The sequence below is a fragment of the Astyanax mexicanus genome, chromosome 11, assembly GCF_023375975.1.
Source record: "Astyanax mexicanus isolate ESR-SI-001 chromosome 11, AstMex3_surface, whole genome shotgun sequence".
Classification (NCBI taxonomy): domain Eukaryota; kingdom Metazoa; phylum Chordata; class Actinopteri; order Characiformes; family Acestrorhamphidae; genus Astyanax; species Astyanax mexicanus.
In genome coordinates, this window is record NC_064418.1 from 49,255,292 (window position 1) to 49,272,040 (window position 16,749).

General features: G+C 35.4%; 1 protein-coding gene across 1 annotated transcript; it reads right to left on the reverse strand.

Moving 5' to 3' along the window:
* Positions 1 to 386: 386 nt before the first annotated feature.
* cryba2b (crystallin, beta A2b) lies at positions 387 to 7,319 on the reverse strand. The gene is made up of 5 exons (XM_022686665.2): positions 7,226 to 7,319; positions 5,417 to 5,607; positions 3,389 to 3,530; positions 1,823 to 1,965; positions 387 to 679 (listed from the first exon to the last, which is right to left on the reverse strand). Exons 2-5 carry the CDS (start codon positions 5,581 to 5,583, stop codon positions 532 to 534), a joined length of 600 nt encoding a protein of 199 aa, XP_022542386.1. The 5' UTR covers positions 5,584 to 5,607; positions 7,226 to 7,319; the 3' UTR covers positions 387 to 531.
* Positions 7,320 to 16,749: the final 9,430 nt, after the last annotated feature.

Sequence of the window (16,749 nt, forward strand, 5' to 3'; positions counted from 1 at the left end):
CATTAGAATAAAATACCTATCCTTTATATTTGACCATATTTGATTAACTTTATTTTTTTGTGCTTACTGATCTTAAGTTTATTTAACCTAACTTTTTATTGAAGTTTTATAAATCAGTTCTGTACGCTGTGATAAAGACGAGGTGCAGCGCATTTTGCCTCAAACTTGGTCCAATAGCAATATTACATTTCAGTAAATATGATGGTTAAGATGTGTTTTATTTTTACCATTGCTTTGCTGTTTGAGCTAAACTTGATCTGACGTTATTTATTATAACGTTATTGCTATTTTTTTACTAAAAATATATATATGTTTGGGGCCCCTAAATGCCTTAAAATTGCCCTGACCACATTATGAGACTTAGACACAATTATCAGGTCCACATGTTGAGGAAGCATTTGTCTTTATTTAAAAAAGCAAAAGAATTGCCACTCTGTGATTTTTCCAGAATTTTAGGAACATCTTTATTGTCTATTGGGGTACATTGGTGTGAGATTGGTGGGAGGTGGTTAAACGGGTTTCTCGGGGGGTTTAATGCTGGATTCTGCGGATAGACTGGACCTGGTTGGTGTGGGCCTGGGTGCTGTACTCGTTGTAGTTTCTGAACTCTCCTTGGCGTCTGTCTCTCTCCAGGATGTACTGGTATCCACGATATCCGGGGAACTGGTAGGCCACCCAGCTGTGGAGAGATTGAGAGATTGAAAAAAGTCAATGTTGTCCTTGGTTTAGGTTCTGTACAGCAAATTGGATCAAATAAACTGGATTAAAACTGTCTAGATACATGTTCATGGTATATACAGTATTATTGGTTCTTTAAACTTCATATTGTGGGGGAAATACTTTCATAAAGTTCCATAAAGAATTTTTTTTAAGGAAATGTGAGTGTAAAGCACCTTTACGTTGACTTTTTTAAAGATTTGTTTAGTGTTTCTTCTGGAATCAAGGGTATTGCTTTTGTTGAAGTAACTGTCTCTAGAGTCCAGGGATTTGAGTCTATCTACAAATCTTTGAGGATTTGATTACATTCAACAATAAAATCAGTCAGATCTCATCCAAAACTGTTGTCTTAAAAGCATCAATTTAATAGGTCCTAAAATAGAGCCCTGTGGGACTCCATAAGAGTTTCTGTTTATTGCCTAAGCATTCCCAAGTTTCAGCATTAGAATTAATAAGTGAGCTATATGTTTAGGGCTACATTAGAAATGCTGTGTCAACACTTTCAGTTCTAATATAAAGTCCAGTTAAATACAAATAAATAAAATATTTAATTGGTTTTTTTTATGTCAGAAACCATTCACACACAGTAAAATAAAATGATTTAAGTGTCTAAATCACAAAAAAAATAAGCAAAAAATTAGTTCTTATTACTTTCCTTGTTGGCTTTAGAGTGCTGCCATGCTCCAATGTCTGAGCTGCCATTTTTTTTAAAGTGAAGTGGGCGGGGCTAAGCTCCAGTTTTGTCAGCTTTGTAAACTTGATAATTGGCTATTTTATGCTTTATTCTGATGGATAACAGTGAGTATCAGTTAGTGTTATGTGCAACACAACTTACAAAAAGGAAATAGACGTGTAATAGAGTTTAAAAGTGTCAATAAGAGTATTATTACTCCAGATTATATTGAGAACAGATGAGGTCAGACTGTATCAGGCCATTAAAGCTCTGATAGAATAGCTGGAGTCCAGATCTTCCTCTGGGTCTTTAGTCAGAAGGTAAACAGGTCTTTAGTATGTAGTACAGATAAGTTCAAATACAGCAGGTGTGTGTGTTTGTATATGTGTGTATGTTTGTATATGTGTGTGTGTGTAAAGGGGCGGGACTTACGCTCCAGAGTTGACTTTCATAGAGGGCACCTCCTTGCTGCACCAGCCCATACCCTGCAGGGAGGGGTAGTCATCACACATCTCGAACTTACGGCCCTGGAAGTCTTCACACTCGTACAGCGTTATCTTACTGTCACTGTGGTTCTGCAGGAGAGAGAGAATAAAAGAGAGAGAGAGAGAAAGAGATGAAAGGTGTAATTTGTGTATACAGTAGCGTATACTGTGTGTACATGGCTTTGTGGTGTGTGTATATAGAGTGTGAGGAGTGTTTACACAGAGGTGTAGTAATGAAATGTATATATGATGTGTATCTCCTCTGTATATAGTGTATATACAGTGAGTATGCTGTGTGTGTATGTGTGTAGTAGTAGTAGTATAAGCTGTATGTAGTGTACACTATTGCTGTCCAGTTAAAAAACACGTAGCTTAAAAACAGCAACTCTACAGGAGAGATATGAAATCTTCTAAACATTCAATGGAAATCAATATAAATATAATTTATTTTAGGTCATTTTGAAGAAATTCTATTCTATTCTATTCTAGAGAGTGATAATATGTAGTGTGTATAGTGTGTATGCAGTTAGTGTATATGCAGTGTGTATAATATATTTGCAGTGTGCATGCAGTTTGTATGGAGTGTCTATGCAGAGTATTTGGGGAGTGTGTATTTAGAGCATTGCGTATAGTATGTATGCACTGTGCATGTAGTGTATATGTAGTGTATGTACAGTGTATGTGGAGTGTATAATGCAGTGTGAATGTAGAGTATATACAGTGTATATGCAGTGTATAATTAGTGTATATGGAGTGTATATACAGTATATATGCAATGTGTATATAGTGTATATGCAGTGTGTATGTCGTGTATATTCAATGTGTATGTACTGTGTATGTAGTGTATATTTAGTGTGTATATAGTTTTTATACAATGTATATGCATTGTGTATAGTATGTATGTGCTTAGTGTATATGCAGTGTGTATGCAGTGTATATACAGTGTATATTCTGTGTATATGGAGTGTATATACAGTATATATGCAATGTGTATATAGTGTATATGCAGTGTGTATGTCGTGTATATTCAATGTGTATGTACTGTGTATGTAGTGTATATTTAGTGTGTATATAGTGTTTATACAATGTATATGCATTGTGTATAGTATGTATGTGCTTAGTGTATATGCAGTGTGTATGCAGTGTATATACAGTGTATATTCTGTGTATATGGAGTGTATATACAGTATATATGCAATGTGTATATAGTGTATGTGCAGTGTGTATGTTGTGTATATTCAATGTGTATGTACTGTGTATGCAGTGTATATTTAGTGTGTATATAGTGTTTATACAATGTATATGCATTGTGTATAGTATGTATGTGCTTAGTGTATATGTAGTGTGTATACAGTGTAAATGGAGTAAATATGCAGTGTGTATGCAGTGTATATAGGGTGTATGTGCATTGTGTATAGTGTGTATGCACTTAGTTTATTTAACAGTGTATATTCAGTGTGTGTGTGTGTGTGTGTGTGTGTGTGTATGTGTGTGTGTTTGCTGGTGATCTTACAGCGCACTTGATGGGTCTGAAGGACAGTAGGTGTTCTGTCCTGTAGCTGCTGTTTCCGCTCCAGGCCTGATAACAGGGATAATCTCCCTTCTCCAACACAAACTGCTGACCCTGAAACTCAGGATACTCATAACCCACCCATCTAGCAACAGAGAGAGAGAGAGAGAGATAGAGACAGACAGAGAGAGAGAAATATTTAATTGCATTTAATAACAGGTCATTTTTGAGCATTTCTATTGTTCAGATTATTATAACATTATAAATTAGGTAAAATAAACGTACTTAAGTCTATTTAATAGTATGTATGAAGAGTGTATTAGGTTTATATGGGGTGTGTGTGTGTGTGTAGTATGTGTGTGTGTGTGTGTGTGTGTGTGTGTGTGTGTGTGTGTGAGTGATAATGAACACAAAGCAGTGTGTCCTTATATGGCTCTAGTAAAGGCTTTGCTGATCAGCACACAAATGAAAGGCAAACATCACATGCTGTGAGGCGGCTGAATGGAGCTGCTCTGTTCCATTATCAGCTTATCAGCTCCTGCGTGTGTGTGTGTGTGTGTATGTGTGTGTTGTAGTAAGCAGCTGCTGGCCTGTGACACACACTATCTCTGCGCTGGCTCTCATTAGCGCTCACTACACTCGGCAGGGTTTCTAATTACGACGGTTAATCAGATCTTCGGCTTCGGTGTTCATCACTCAGTTCAGTCTGTATAAAACCAGAGCAACCACCTGCTCTAACACACCAACACACACTCCGTCTCATACACACAGTTTACTATGCTTACACATCAGTAAATCAAAGAAATCCAGAGAGCACTTAAAATGATGAGTTTCTTTGATTTTACCTAATTGAAAACCTCTGAAAAAGCAGCATAAAGTTATCCAAAAGCAGTGTGTAAGACTGGTGGAGGAGAACATGATGCCAAGATGCATGAAAAAACTGTGATTAAAAACCAGAGTTATTCCACCCTGGAGTGAAGATGTTCAGGTAAGAGTGAAGATGTTCAGGTGTTCAGGTGAGAGTGAAGGTGTTCAGATGAGATTGAAGGTGTTCAGGTGTTCAGGTGAGAGTGATGTTCAGGTGAAATTAAAGGTCTTCAGGGGAGAGTGACGGTGTTTAAGTTAGAGTGAAGGCGTTTAGGTGAGAGTGAAGATGTTCAGGTGAGAGTGAAGGTGTTCAGGTGAGAGTGAAGATGTTCAGGTGTTCAGGTAAGAGTGAAGATGTTCAGGTGTTCAGGTGAGAGTGAAGATGTTCAGGTGAGAGTGAAGTTATTCAGGTGAGAGTGAAGTTATTCAGGTAAGAGTAAAGGTGTTCAGGTGAGAGTGAAGCTGTTTAGGTGAGAGTAAAAATGGTGTTCAGTTAAGAGTAAAGGTGTTAAGGTGTTCAGGTGAGAATTAAGGTGTTCAGGTGAGAGTAAAGTTATTCAGGTATGAGTGAAGGTGGTCAGGTGTTTAGGTAAGAACAAAGCTGTTCAGGTGAGAGTAAAAATTGTGTTCATGTGTTCAGGTAAGAGTAAAGGTGTTAAGGTGTTCAGGTGAGAGTTAGGGTGTTCAGGTGAGAGTGAAGGTGTTCAGGTGTTCAGGTGAGAGTAAAGATGATCAGGTGAGAGTTAGAGTGTTCAGGTGAGAGTTAGAGTGTTCAGGTGAGAGTAAAGTTGTTCAGGTGATTGTGTAGATGTTCAGGTGAGAGTGAATGTGTTCTGGTGAGAGTGAAGGTGTTCAGGTGAAAGTAAAGGTGTTCAGTTGAGAGTTAGAGTGTTCAGGTGAGAGTAAAGGTGTTCAGGTGAAAGTAAAGGTGTTCAGTTGAGAGTTAGAGTGTTCAGGTGAGAGTAAAAATGGTGTTCATGTGTTCAGGTAAGAGTAAAGGTGTTAAGGTGTTCAGGTGAGAGTGAAAATGTTCGGGTGTTCAGGTGAGAGTAAAGATGTTCAGGTGAGAGTAAAGATGTTCAGGTGAGAGTTAGGGTGTTCAGGTAAGAGTGAATGTGTTCAGGTGAGAGTGAGGGTGTTCAGGTGAGAGTAAAGGTAACTCACGGGCCGTTCTCCACCTTCATGGAGCGGATCTTTCTGAATTCTCTGTCCAGAATGTTCTGGCACTCCATGGTAAACTCGCAGCTTTTACCCTGGAAATACTCCTCCTCAAACACAGTGATCCTCCACTGGCACTGTCCCCTCTGCTCCATCTGCTGCTGCGGGTTCATGGCTGCCGTCCTTCACTGAGTTTTCTACCAGAGAGAAGCACCACAAACACCATCAACTTACTGCCAAACACTACATTACTGTCTGTAATCATTACTGTCTGTAATCAATACTGTCTGTAATCAACACTGTCTGTAATCAATATTGTCTGTAATCATTACTGTCTGTAACCAATACTGTCTGTAATCACTACTGTCTGTAACCACTACTGTCTGTAATCATTAATGTCTGTAATCAATACTGTCTGTAATCACTACTGTCTGTAACCAATACTGTCTGTAATCATTACTGTCTGTAACCAATACTGTCTGTAATCACTACTGTCTGTAACCACTACTGTCTGTAATCATTAATGTCTGTAATCAACACTGTCTGTAATCACTACTGTCTGTAATTGTCACTGTCTGTAATCACTACTGTCTGTAATCATTTACTCCCTGTATGACATGTTGAGCTATAATTAGGTAGACACATATACCAAAAGAGAATAAAGAATATACATAGACCTATATAGAAAAAGGTAAACACATAACAGAGAATTAAGTAAATACATAAATCTATAGAGAACAAAGTAGATTAATTGACATAGAGAGAATAAAGTAGATATGTAGACCTATAGAGAATTAAGTAGATTATTTGACCTATAGAGTATAAAGAAGATGTATAGAGTTATAAAGAATAAAGTAGATACGTAGACCTAAAAAACGAAGTAGATACATAGACCTATAGAGAATTAAGTATTTACACAGAACTATAAATAATTGAGTAGATACATAGACCTATAGAGAATAAAGTAGATACATATATCTATAGAGAATTAGATGCATAGACCTATAGAGAATTAAGTAGATACATAGACCTATAGAGAATAAAGTGGATACATAGACCTGTAGAAAATGAAGTAGATACATAGACCTATAGAGAAAAACTAAGTAGGCACATAGACTTATAGAGAATTATGTAGATATGTAGAGTTATAGAGAACAAAGTAAATACATAGACATATAAACAAAGAAGTGAATACATAGAGCTCTAGATACTTTGATACATAGGCCTATAGATAATAAAGGGGATACATAGGCCTATATAGTATAAAGTAGATACATATGGAAAATAAAGTAGATATGTCAAGCTATAGAGAATAAAGTAGATACACAGAACTGTGGAGAATTAGGTAGACACACAGGCCCATAGAAAACGAAATAGATACATAGACCTATAGAGAATTAATTATATACATAAACCTTTAGATACTTGAATAGATACACATAGCTATAGAGAATAAAGTAGACACACAGACCTATATAGTATGAAGTAGACACACAGACCTATAGACAATTATGTAGATACATAGACCAAAAGAGAATTAAAAAGATACATAGACTCATTAGAAATTAGAAAGTTTGCTTCAAGGAAGCTATATAGATTTATGGACAATTCATTAGACAGATAGACATGTCCACAACAAGACAGATAAAAAACATAATAAATAGGTAAACAGATAAATGAACACAGTTAAAAAAAGATGGATAATTAGATGATATATAGATCTATGAACAGGTCAGGTCAGGGCAACGCTGCCGGGTGCAGGTACAGGTGTAGCCCCCGTGTTCGGGGTGGAGGTGTGGAGGTGTGGATACTCACGCACTGATGTGGGACAGATCCGGTATAATGAATGCGGCGGGCAGGCCGACGCCCCGCTGTTTTTATAGCGGGCATGCTCTCGGCTCGGCGCGGGCCGGGGCACGAGGGTGCACACTCAGCAGCCGCTCACAGAAAGACTGCATTAGCCCCGGCCATTGTGGGGCCCGGAGCGGCCCTTTGTCCGGCACTCAGACCCACTGACTCATCAAAAACACGGCCATAATGCCACAGAAACCACCGCTCGCCCTGATTGGACGGAGCAGAGAATAGCAGAACTGTGGGAGATTAGGCTGGGTGGTATGGGGTAAAGGTGGTAGTGTTTTAAACTGGTATTTTTTGCTCCTGATCACAGTAGATGTTGTTTAATATTGATTATAGTGATTTTACTTAACCTGATATTTACGTTGACCCTCAATCACATGAGATAATTTAAAGAACATCCCTGTAATGTTTTATCATTGAATCACTTTAGTCACCTCTATGGTTGGTGTAGTGTAGTGGCTAACACCACCTCCTTCGATGTGGTGGACCAGGGTTCAATTCCTCAGCTGGACAAGCTCAGCACTCTATCCAGTAAACAGAGATATTAAGTAAGACTCCATATATATATATATATATATATATATATATATATATATATATATATATATATATATATATATATATATATTTAAATACTTAAATCCACCAGAAGAGAAGAGGCGCTGCATCTGTGGTTGAAGGAGATACATTTAAAACATGAACCCAAATGGCACCCTTAGCTACATATAAAAAAAACTTATATATGCTGTTTTATAAACTGTAGGTTTTAAAGAGGAAATTTGTTCATTGTACAGTAATAATGCTGTGAAAATCACAACTCTTTTTTTAACAGTTAACAGCGATTTCATTTTATTTAGTATTCTGTTCTGTACTGCTGCATGTCCATGTGATGCACCTGCGTTGCCAAGATAGCAATGAACGTCTGACCTGTGACTGTTGTCAGGGTTCAAATCAGTCAGTGGCGCACCTGTGTTTTCTGTTGGCAAGATAGAGATAGCAATAGTCCAGAAATTTAACTGAATACACCTCATTTCCAGACCACCACGCGCATGAGTGTAGATATATTTACAAGCACTGATGCTATTTAAACAAAACAGGCCATTTTTAAGCATAAAAAGTGGAAATATAAAGTGATTAAACTGGAAAATAGGATTTCTGTATAGTCTGGAATCGTCTAAATACAATGAATAGACAAAAGAATACAAATCTAAAGATTTCTTTAGGGTTTTTATAGCTAGTTTGCTTCTCTGCAAACAGAAAGTCAGTTTGAACAATGAATAAATAAATAAAAGCTGTGTCTAGAACTTTCAGAGCTACCAAAACAGACTAAATGAGTTTAGAATCAAACATAAAACTATTTTAACCAATGTCTGAAGTGCTCATTTGATTATGCTGACCTTACTTTTGTCCTTTTCTTTCTGTTGAGTGCTTTTGTGCATTGTTCAAAAAAAGTTTTTGTGTCCATTTTCAGTCCAGAGGCCATGCTTCCTATTGTAGAGCTCCAGTGTCAGCAACTCGCTCTGCTGTGAATAAGAGTGGCTCAGTAATAAAGAGTTTATTACAGTCTGTTTTCAGAAGTTCTGAGAAATTCTGAGATCTGTTCTTTGGTAGACTTGAATGTTTCCACACCAGGTTTACTTTTCAATTCATTAAAACTTCATACAGACTTTATTTAAACAGATATACCATGTATTTATAGTGTTGTTGGGCCTTCTGGAAAGCTCCACCTGCTGAAACCTGTTCCCATGGATGTCTGGGGTGCCATCTGGTGGCCTTTTGATTTATTGCCAGTAAAATGTGTTACAAATTTAGTGGCCACTTTATCAGAAACCCCTCACTTGCAACTCCACCTTGCTGGAGTTCAGTAAGAAACTGTTTGAGATCATCTGCTGATACACAATATATGTTAAATGTCTTCTAGACTTTTATCAATGGTCAAATTCTGGCCATAAATCAATTTTTGATCAGATATTGTATAGAGAGTATATCCTAGTATAGTCCAAAAACTCTATAACATATAGAATATAGTGTGCAGTGTATAGTATAGTATAGTATAGTATAGTATAGTATAGTATGCTTAAAAAATAAATAAATAAATATATAAATATATATATATATATATCATATTGTCGATGTCCAATGAAAAACAAGTGTCTCCAAAACAGCAACTTTACAGGAGAGAGAAAAAACCTTCTAAACTTTCAAAGGAAGTCAATGTAAAAAAAAAAAGTTTATTTCAGGTCATTTTAAAGTATTTCTATTATGTAGTAAACTAAAATTCAACAAAAATGGAGATACTTGTTTTTTGTTTTATTGGACACGATGATATATATTGTACATAGCGTGTACTATATTTTTGCAAAGTGCATACTTTTTAAAATTAAAACATGTACTTAAATGCATACTACATGTATTATTTTGGGACAACGTATGGCAACTATATTTCAAGTATATTTCAGTTGTAATTAATCTATACTGTATTTGAATACAACATAAAAGCATTCAATTGTGCTTAAGTAGATTTAAGTTTGTGTTTTTGAAACATCTTTTTTTAATACACTTTGAGCATATATTGTACATGTACTAAGTTGCGTATTGATGCACACATTGTGTAGTACACCTTAATGCTACTGAAAAACTATAAGCAGTATTTAATGCCACTATACATTTTTCTCTATCAACACAACTAATAATTTAAAGCATTGTGCTTAAAAATACATTTTATGAAAATACAGAGAACATATATTTACTGTACATTTTCATAACCTAATTTGAACATACTTTTAATGCTCTTAAGTATACTTCCCCTTCACAAGGGTGGTTGTGGTTAGTAGTGAAATTTGAACACAGCTTTACAAAAAGTGTGAATAATCACAGTAAATATATATGAGGGAAAACTCATATACACAGCGCTAGATTTTTGAGGTTTTGATAGGTTTTTCTCCCTAATAAATAAAATCATCTTTTAAAAAGTGCTTTTTATATTTACTCAAGTTATATTTGTCTGATATTAAAGTATATTAAATAATCTGAAGACTGTAGGTTGGTGTCCTAAGACTTTTGTCAGTTTGGCTGAATATATATTGTGGTTTATACAGACAGTTTCATTATAATAGCCCCTCCCCCTTTTCCTCCACAGAACCGGTCACCTCCTGCTCAGCCCACACACCGTTGGAGTGTGTTTGTTTGCTCAGTGTGTGTGGATCTGTTTGCCTAGAGGCAGGTGTGTGTGTGTGTGTGAGGAGTGTGTGTGTGTGTGTGTGTGTGTATGATCTGATCTTTGCTCATTTCCCTGCTAAATTACAGCTCATTTCCATCCCATCAAACCGCCACCTTCAGTCCACAACTCCACAGTGCAGCGGATCAGCTTAGAGTATCAGCTCATATAGACTACTGATGATTGGGCTTTTTATTTGTGTGTGTGTGTGTGTGTGTGTGTGCATGTGTGTGTGCATACTAATACAGATATAGATGTGTGTGTAGGGGTGGGACAAAATATTGATATTGCAATATATCATATCGGTTTCATTTTGCAATACCTTCTCAATAAATGTCGTCAAATATAAATATTTTGCATTTTTATTGAAACATAGGAGCTCTAAAGTCCCTAAGACTCGCACCAAATTAGACTTACTTAAAGTTACTGCTTCATTACTCCACATTAGAGCTTAGAACCCAACCCGGCCCGAGTCGAGCCAAGATTTACCACCACTTTCCTTAGGCAGGGTCGGGTCGGGCTCAGGAAAATAGTCTATGATGTAGGCGATTTTCTTAATTTTATATAAAGCTATGGCGTGAAAATCACAATATAGCAAAGTAACAAATCAAACTGTGTTTTACAAAAAGGCTATAAAAAGGCTATAAAAGGGCTATAAGCTCAATATAAAAAGAAAGTTTGTTTAGAAATTATTTTACATTCTTAACGCATGTTAAATTATATTCGATTAAAGTCATTTAATCTAATTTACCCATGTTTAGGCCTGTGGATCATTGTTCTCATTGTTGGTGTTTTAATGTTTCAGAGATCTGTTCTTAATAAATAGGTATATGCTTATTCAGTGTTGCAATGTTAAATAACAACATTCTGATCAGATAATCAGATTTTGCTTACTCAAAAATATATAAAAAAAGGTTTTTAAAAATCTCAGTTTTAACGCTCTACCTACAAAAAGAATGTGGGGTTTAAATTAGGCTTTAAAATCGGGAACAATAAAAATAAAAACATTGAATGGAAAAGTGTGTCTGTTACTTTATGTTTTTAATATCTGTATTAATGTTAGAAAATAGTAAATATATGTGTGTTTGATAGATACAGCAGTTAATAATGAATCTCCGGCAGCAGGTTTATGAGTGCGGTGTTTGCCTGTGACCTTTGACCCTGATCAGTGCAGCTGCTTCCTCAGGCCTCAGTAACAGTCAGATCCATTTCACTTGCAAATGACTGATTTACATATCAGGAAGACTGCGCTCCTGCAGCAGCTCCAACAGTACTGGATCAGAGAGGCTAAATCCTTTATTTCTGCTGGAGACTGAACATATTTGTTCCAGCCTGGTCTTTATATTCATCTCATTAATAGGGTTTTTATCTTTTGGTGAAGCCTCTGTACTGTAGTTCATGAACTCTTCTGTCAACAGTAGATTGGGAGACCTTATCTCCTGCAATCTGGAGGTTGTTGTTGATGTCAGTAATAGTTATTTTAGGGTCTTTGCAGCACTCACAATGTTTCTGTTTTATGAATTGCTGTGGTTTTTCTTGATCTACCTGTTTGTCATCTGTTACTTAGTACACCAGTGATGACTTTCTTCTTCAGGACATTCCAAACGGTTGTTCTGGCTATTGCCAAAATTTGTTACTGTGATATTTCACTGCAACAGCGTCAAATAAAACTTAAGATTTACAACTTTCAGCTTTAAGCTCAGTGTGGAGATAATATTAGAATTAATATTAAGTGAAATTAATATTGATTAAAATTAATCTTTAAACATGAAGCAGTTCGTGTCTTCAGTTTTTTTTTTAAAAAACAGTATCTCAAAAAAATTTAAGATTATATAATAAGACCAATTGGTACTTCTCGCAGTGTGGGCAGTGTGCCAAGTCCTGCTGGAAAATGAAATCTGCATCTTCATAAAAGTTGTCAGATTTGTTGTCAGTAGCAGAGGGAAGCTGTAAGATATGAAGTGCTGTAAGATTTTGTGTGAAAACAAATCTGCACTGACTTTAGACTTGATAATAAAACACAGTGGATCAACACCATCTCAACTTTTTTTGGAGATGCAGATTTCATTTTCCAGCAGGACTTGGCACACTGCCCACACTGCTGCTAAAAGTACCAATTGGTCTTATATAATACTCTAATTTTCTGAGACACTGATTTTTGGGTTTTCATTGGCTGTAAGATATAATCATCAATAATAAAATAAATAAACGCTTAAAATAGATCACTCTGTGTTTAATACATCTATATATGAGTTTCACATTTTGTACTACTTTGAATTACTGAAATAAGGCAACTTTTAAATGATATTCAGATTTTTTTGAGATATATAGCTGTATATACAGTAAGTTGTTCTCCTGCACTAAGAGACTGATAGTCTGATAGTCTGGGAGATGTGTCTCCTGTGAGCGGCTGTCTGGTCAGTAGGAGGTTTTATTGCTGGTGTAAATGATTGTATCAGCTTTCTGGTTGTGGTGCGCTGACCCGGCTGATGTACCGCTCAGGTGTGAAAGGTCCATTAGTGAGCTCTGACGCCGGGCTGGTCAGTGTGAATAATCAGTGTGCACTAAATGACGTGTCCTGCTTGTTTTCCTCAGGTCACCATGGACACTAATCCTCCTCAGGACGAATTTGAACCGGTTTGGAACAGCCCGTGCAGGTTGCATCTGCTCCACCAATGGCCTTTACGCATGGCTGTGTAAGTGTGTGTGTGTGTGTGTGTGTGTGTGTGTGTGTGTGTGAGAGAGAGATCACATCTGCCAGGTACACAGTGTCTTGTCTCTTCTATCTAATCTACAGCCGTAGGCAAAAAAACCCAGTGAGTGTTTTACAGCCCAGTCCTCCCCCATCAACCATCACTCAGCTTTATTAGCGTTAGCTTAAACTACAGAGCTACAATGCAAATAACTTTTTAAAAATTACTTAGGTTTTCTTTATTTTTGATTATTTTGGCTGCACTCTAACATATTTCTGTAATTTATAATGCATCACTTCTGTATAAAACAAAAAAAAAACCCTCAAAACTATTTAGTTTATATTTATATAAAGTTTATATTGATTTTAAACTATTCTTTGCTATAGTATATACTGTGCAATACTGTGAAATATGATATGTATGATATTATACACTCTATAATATTATAAAGATTTTGGAATATACTATACTGTACACTGTGTTTTATATACAGTATTTTGTATACTTTTTGAAATATACCATACTATACACTGTATAGCGTATATGTTATACAGCACGTAAGTATGTTCTCTGATTTTGCTATTTATAGGTTTATGTTTGTATAAAATAAACATTATTGTTTTATTCTATAAACTACTACTATTCTATAGTTTATTCTATAAACTTATTTGCAGAAAATAAGAAATGGCTAAAATAACAAAAAAGATGCAGAGCTTTCAGACCTCAAATAATGCAAAGAAAGAAAACAAGTTCATATTCATAAAGTTTTAAGAGTTCAGAAATAATCAATATTTGGTGGAATAACCCTGGTTGTTTTTTAAGGACAGTTTTTAATTATGCATCTTGGCATCATGTTCTCCTCCTCCACCAGTCTTACACACTGCTTTTGGATAACTTTATGCTGCTTTACTCCTGGTGCAGAAATTCAAGCAGTTCAGTTTGGTGGTTTGATGGTTTGTGATCATCCATCTTCCTCTTGATTATATTCCAGAGTTTTTCAGTTCATAACCTTTTTCAGTGGTAGTGATATGATATGGTCAGGTGTTGTCTGTGTGAGGATAGGTGGTGATGATTGGGAGAGTTCACACCTGATCTAGAGTAAATATGTACAGAGGGTCAGGCAGAGGCTGTTTATAGCACTAAACTTTAACACACTGCTGGTTTACACCAGCGGAAATCCCCAAAGACACGTTAATATACAGAAAAATACACTACTGAAGCTTTTCTGCTTTAGGGTTCTTACTAAAAACAGGAGATTTGATCATATCAGCCCAGTTATACCAGTATTTTAGTGGACTGGCTATTAAACTTTGCTAATTTGTTTGTTTAATTTTTTAAATAAAGGGATTTTAAATAGCTGGGATCATATTGATCCAGATAATAAAGATTGTTAGTGAATTTGAGGATAGTAGGAGGGTTAAAACAAATAAAATTAAAAAAAGGAAATGTTAATAGTATTTTAAACAAGTTTATTTGATTTTCACAGCAATAAAAGGCAAAAAAAGACAAATAAGCCAAATATAACACTTAATCCAGATATGGACCCTCTATGGCATGAATTATATAAAAAATATATATAAATATATATAATATATATATATATATATATATATATATATATATATATATATATATATATATATATATATATATATATATATATACTTATATATATAAATATATATAAAAAACAAAATTAAAATGAATAAATACGTAAAAAGAAGCTATGTTATTGAATGGTGTAATAACCAAAATATGGACATATGGTTTGTTGAGGGCAACATCATGCCATAGAGGGGTAAACCGTAAATAAAAATAAATAAATAAATTTATAAATAAAAAAGTAAGCAGTAAACTCTGACTGTAGCTCTGGATGAACGTTGGCTCCAGATCCAGGATGTCAGTTGGAGTTTTGCATATCTTACAGAGGCCAAGCCTTCAGCGCACAGTGAACAGTGAACGCTGAACAGTGAACAGGTCTGATGTGTAATATTTGATCTTGCTTTGTTTTGTTACTAACCTGTGGATTTAATGCACGACTGCAGAGGCAGAACCCGCAATTAAACAGACTGATTCTGTTTAAAACTACAGAAGAGAAAACACGGGCTGCTGTTTGCACTTTTTAACGTTTCAGTATCACGTTTCTATTGGTTGATATATTGATATATGAAACCACATGTGAAAAGTTTCTTTAAAAAGCCTATCTAACAGAGAACCAGTAAAGAACCCAAATGGTTCTTTAAGCTCTATGTATATTCCTTGCTTTTACAAAAGAAAAAAACACTATTCTCAGTGATTAGAATGAAATCTGGTGGAAACCATGTTTTAACCCTTTCAGACCTGAGTTACACTGTATACCAGTAATGGAAAAATGTACATATAAAAAAGGCAGTTTTCTGCATGTAATTCACACAAAAGAATAATCTACTACTTTTATATAAAGTCTAGTTAAATCCAATTAACTAAAATATTTAATGTTTTTAATGTCCATTGTTTTAGAAAGCCTGTGTGTTTAACATTTGTATTTTATTTTTGATATAGGCCTTTATTTTAAGTTCTGACACACTCTAATGCCTGAGCTGCTGTTTTTTGTTGTTTTTTTTTCAGTAAGGTGGGCGGGGCTAAGCTACTGTTTCATTGGCTTGTAAACGTGTTCATTGGCTGGATGGACAACAGTAAGTATCAATTGATGTGTTATGTGCAACACAACATTAAAAAAGGAAATATGTAGAGAAGGCTCTGGCTGCTGTTTGCACTGTTTAGGTAAGCTATGAGGTTAATAGCCTATCAAACTAATTCTCCATTATTTAACCAGATAGAGAAGCAATTAAGGACTCAACTGGTTCGTTGAGTTCCATGTATAACCCTTGCTTTTAAAAAAAACCTAGAGGAACCATCATTGTAAGGGAGTAGATTGAAACCAGGCGGAACCCATCTTTGAACCCTTTCATACCTGAGTTATATTCCAGAAATGGAAAAATATAAAAATGCTATTTTCTGCCTGTAATGCACACAAAATAAAAATCTAATACTCTAATATAAAGTCCAGTTACATGTAAATTCTATAAACTAAAATATTTACTTGTTTTTAATGTCCATTGTACTGAAAGCCTGTGTGTTTAACATTTTTATTTTATATTTGTTTTTGACCTTTTTAAAATAAACATGATTAAAGTGTCTAAATCACATAAAATTTGCAAAAAATAGCTCTTATTACTTTTCCTCATTGTCTTAGAGTTAGAGTTCTGATACACTCTAACGACTGAGCTGTCGTTTTTTTTATTTATTTCAGTGAAGTGGGCGGGGCTAAGCTACTGTTTCATTGACTTGTAAACTTGTTAATTGGCTGGATGGACAACAATGAGTATCAATTAGTGTGTTATATGTGCAACATAACATTAAAAAAGAAAATGTGATGTCCATTGTAATGGACGCAGGGTTTAAAAGGGTTAAATTCTAAGAGAAGAACCACTATTTAGTATTTATACAGCTTTTTGGCTTTTTGGTGCAACAGTTACAGTATATAGATCATTTGGTTATCATTAATTTAATGGCTACCTACATAGAGGCTT

Excerpts from the sequence above, each read along its gene's own strand:
- cryba2b (XM_022686665.2), bottom strand. The coding sequence starts at position 5,583 with ATGAACCCGCAGCAGCAGATGGAGCAGAGGGGACAGTGCCAGTGGAGG. Across the intron at positions 3,531-5,416 it reads ATGAAGGTGGAGAACGGCCC|ATGGGTGGGTTATGAGTATC; the intron begins GTGAGTTACCTT and ends CTCTGTTGCTAG. Across the intron at positions 680-1,822 it reads ATGAAAGTCAACTCTGGAGC|CTGGGTGGCCTACCAGTTCC; the intron begins GTAAGTCCCGCC and ends ATCTCTCCACAG.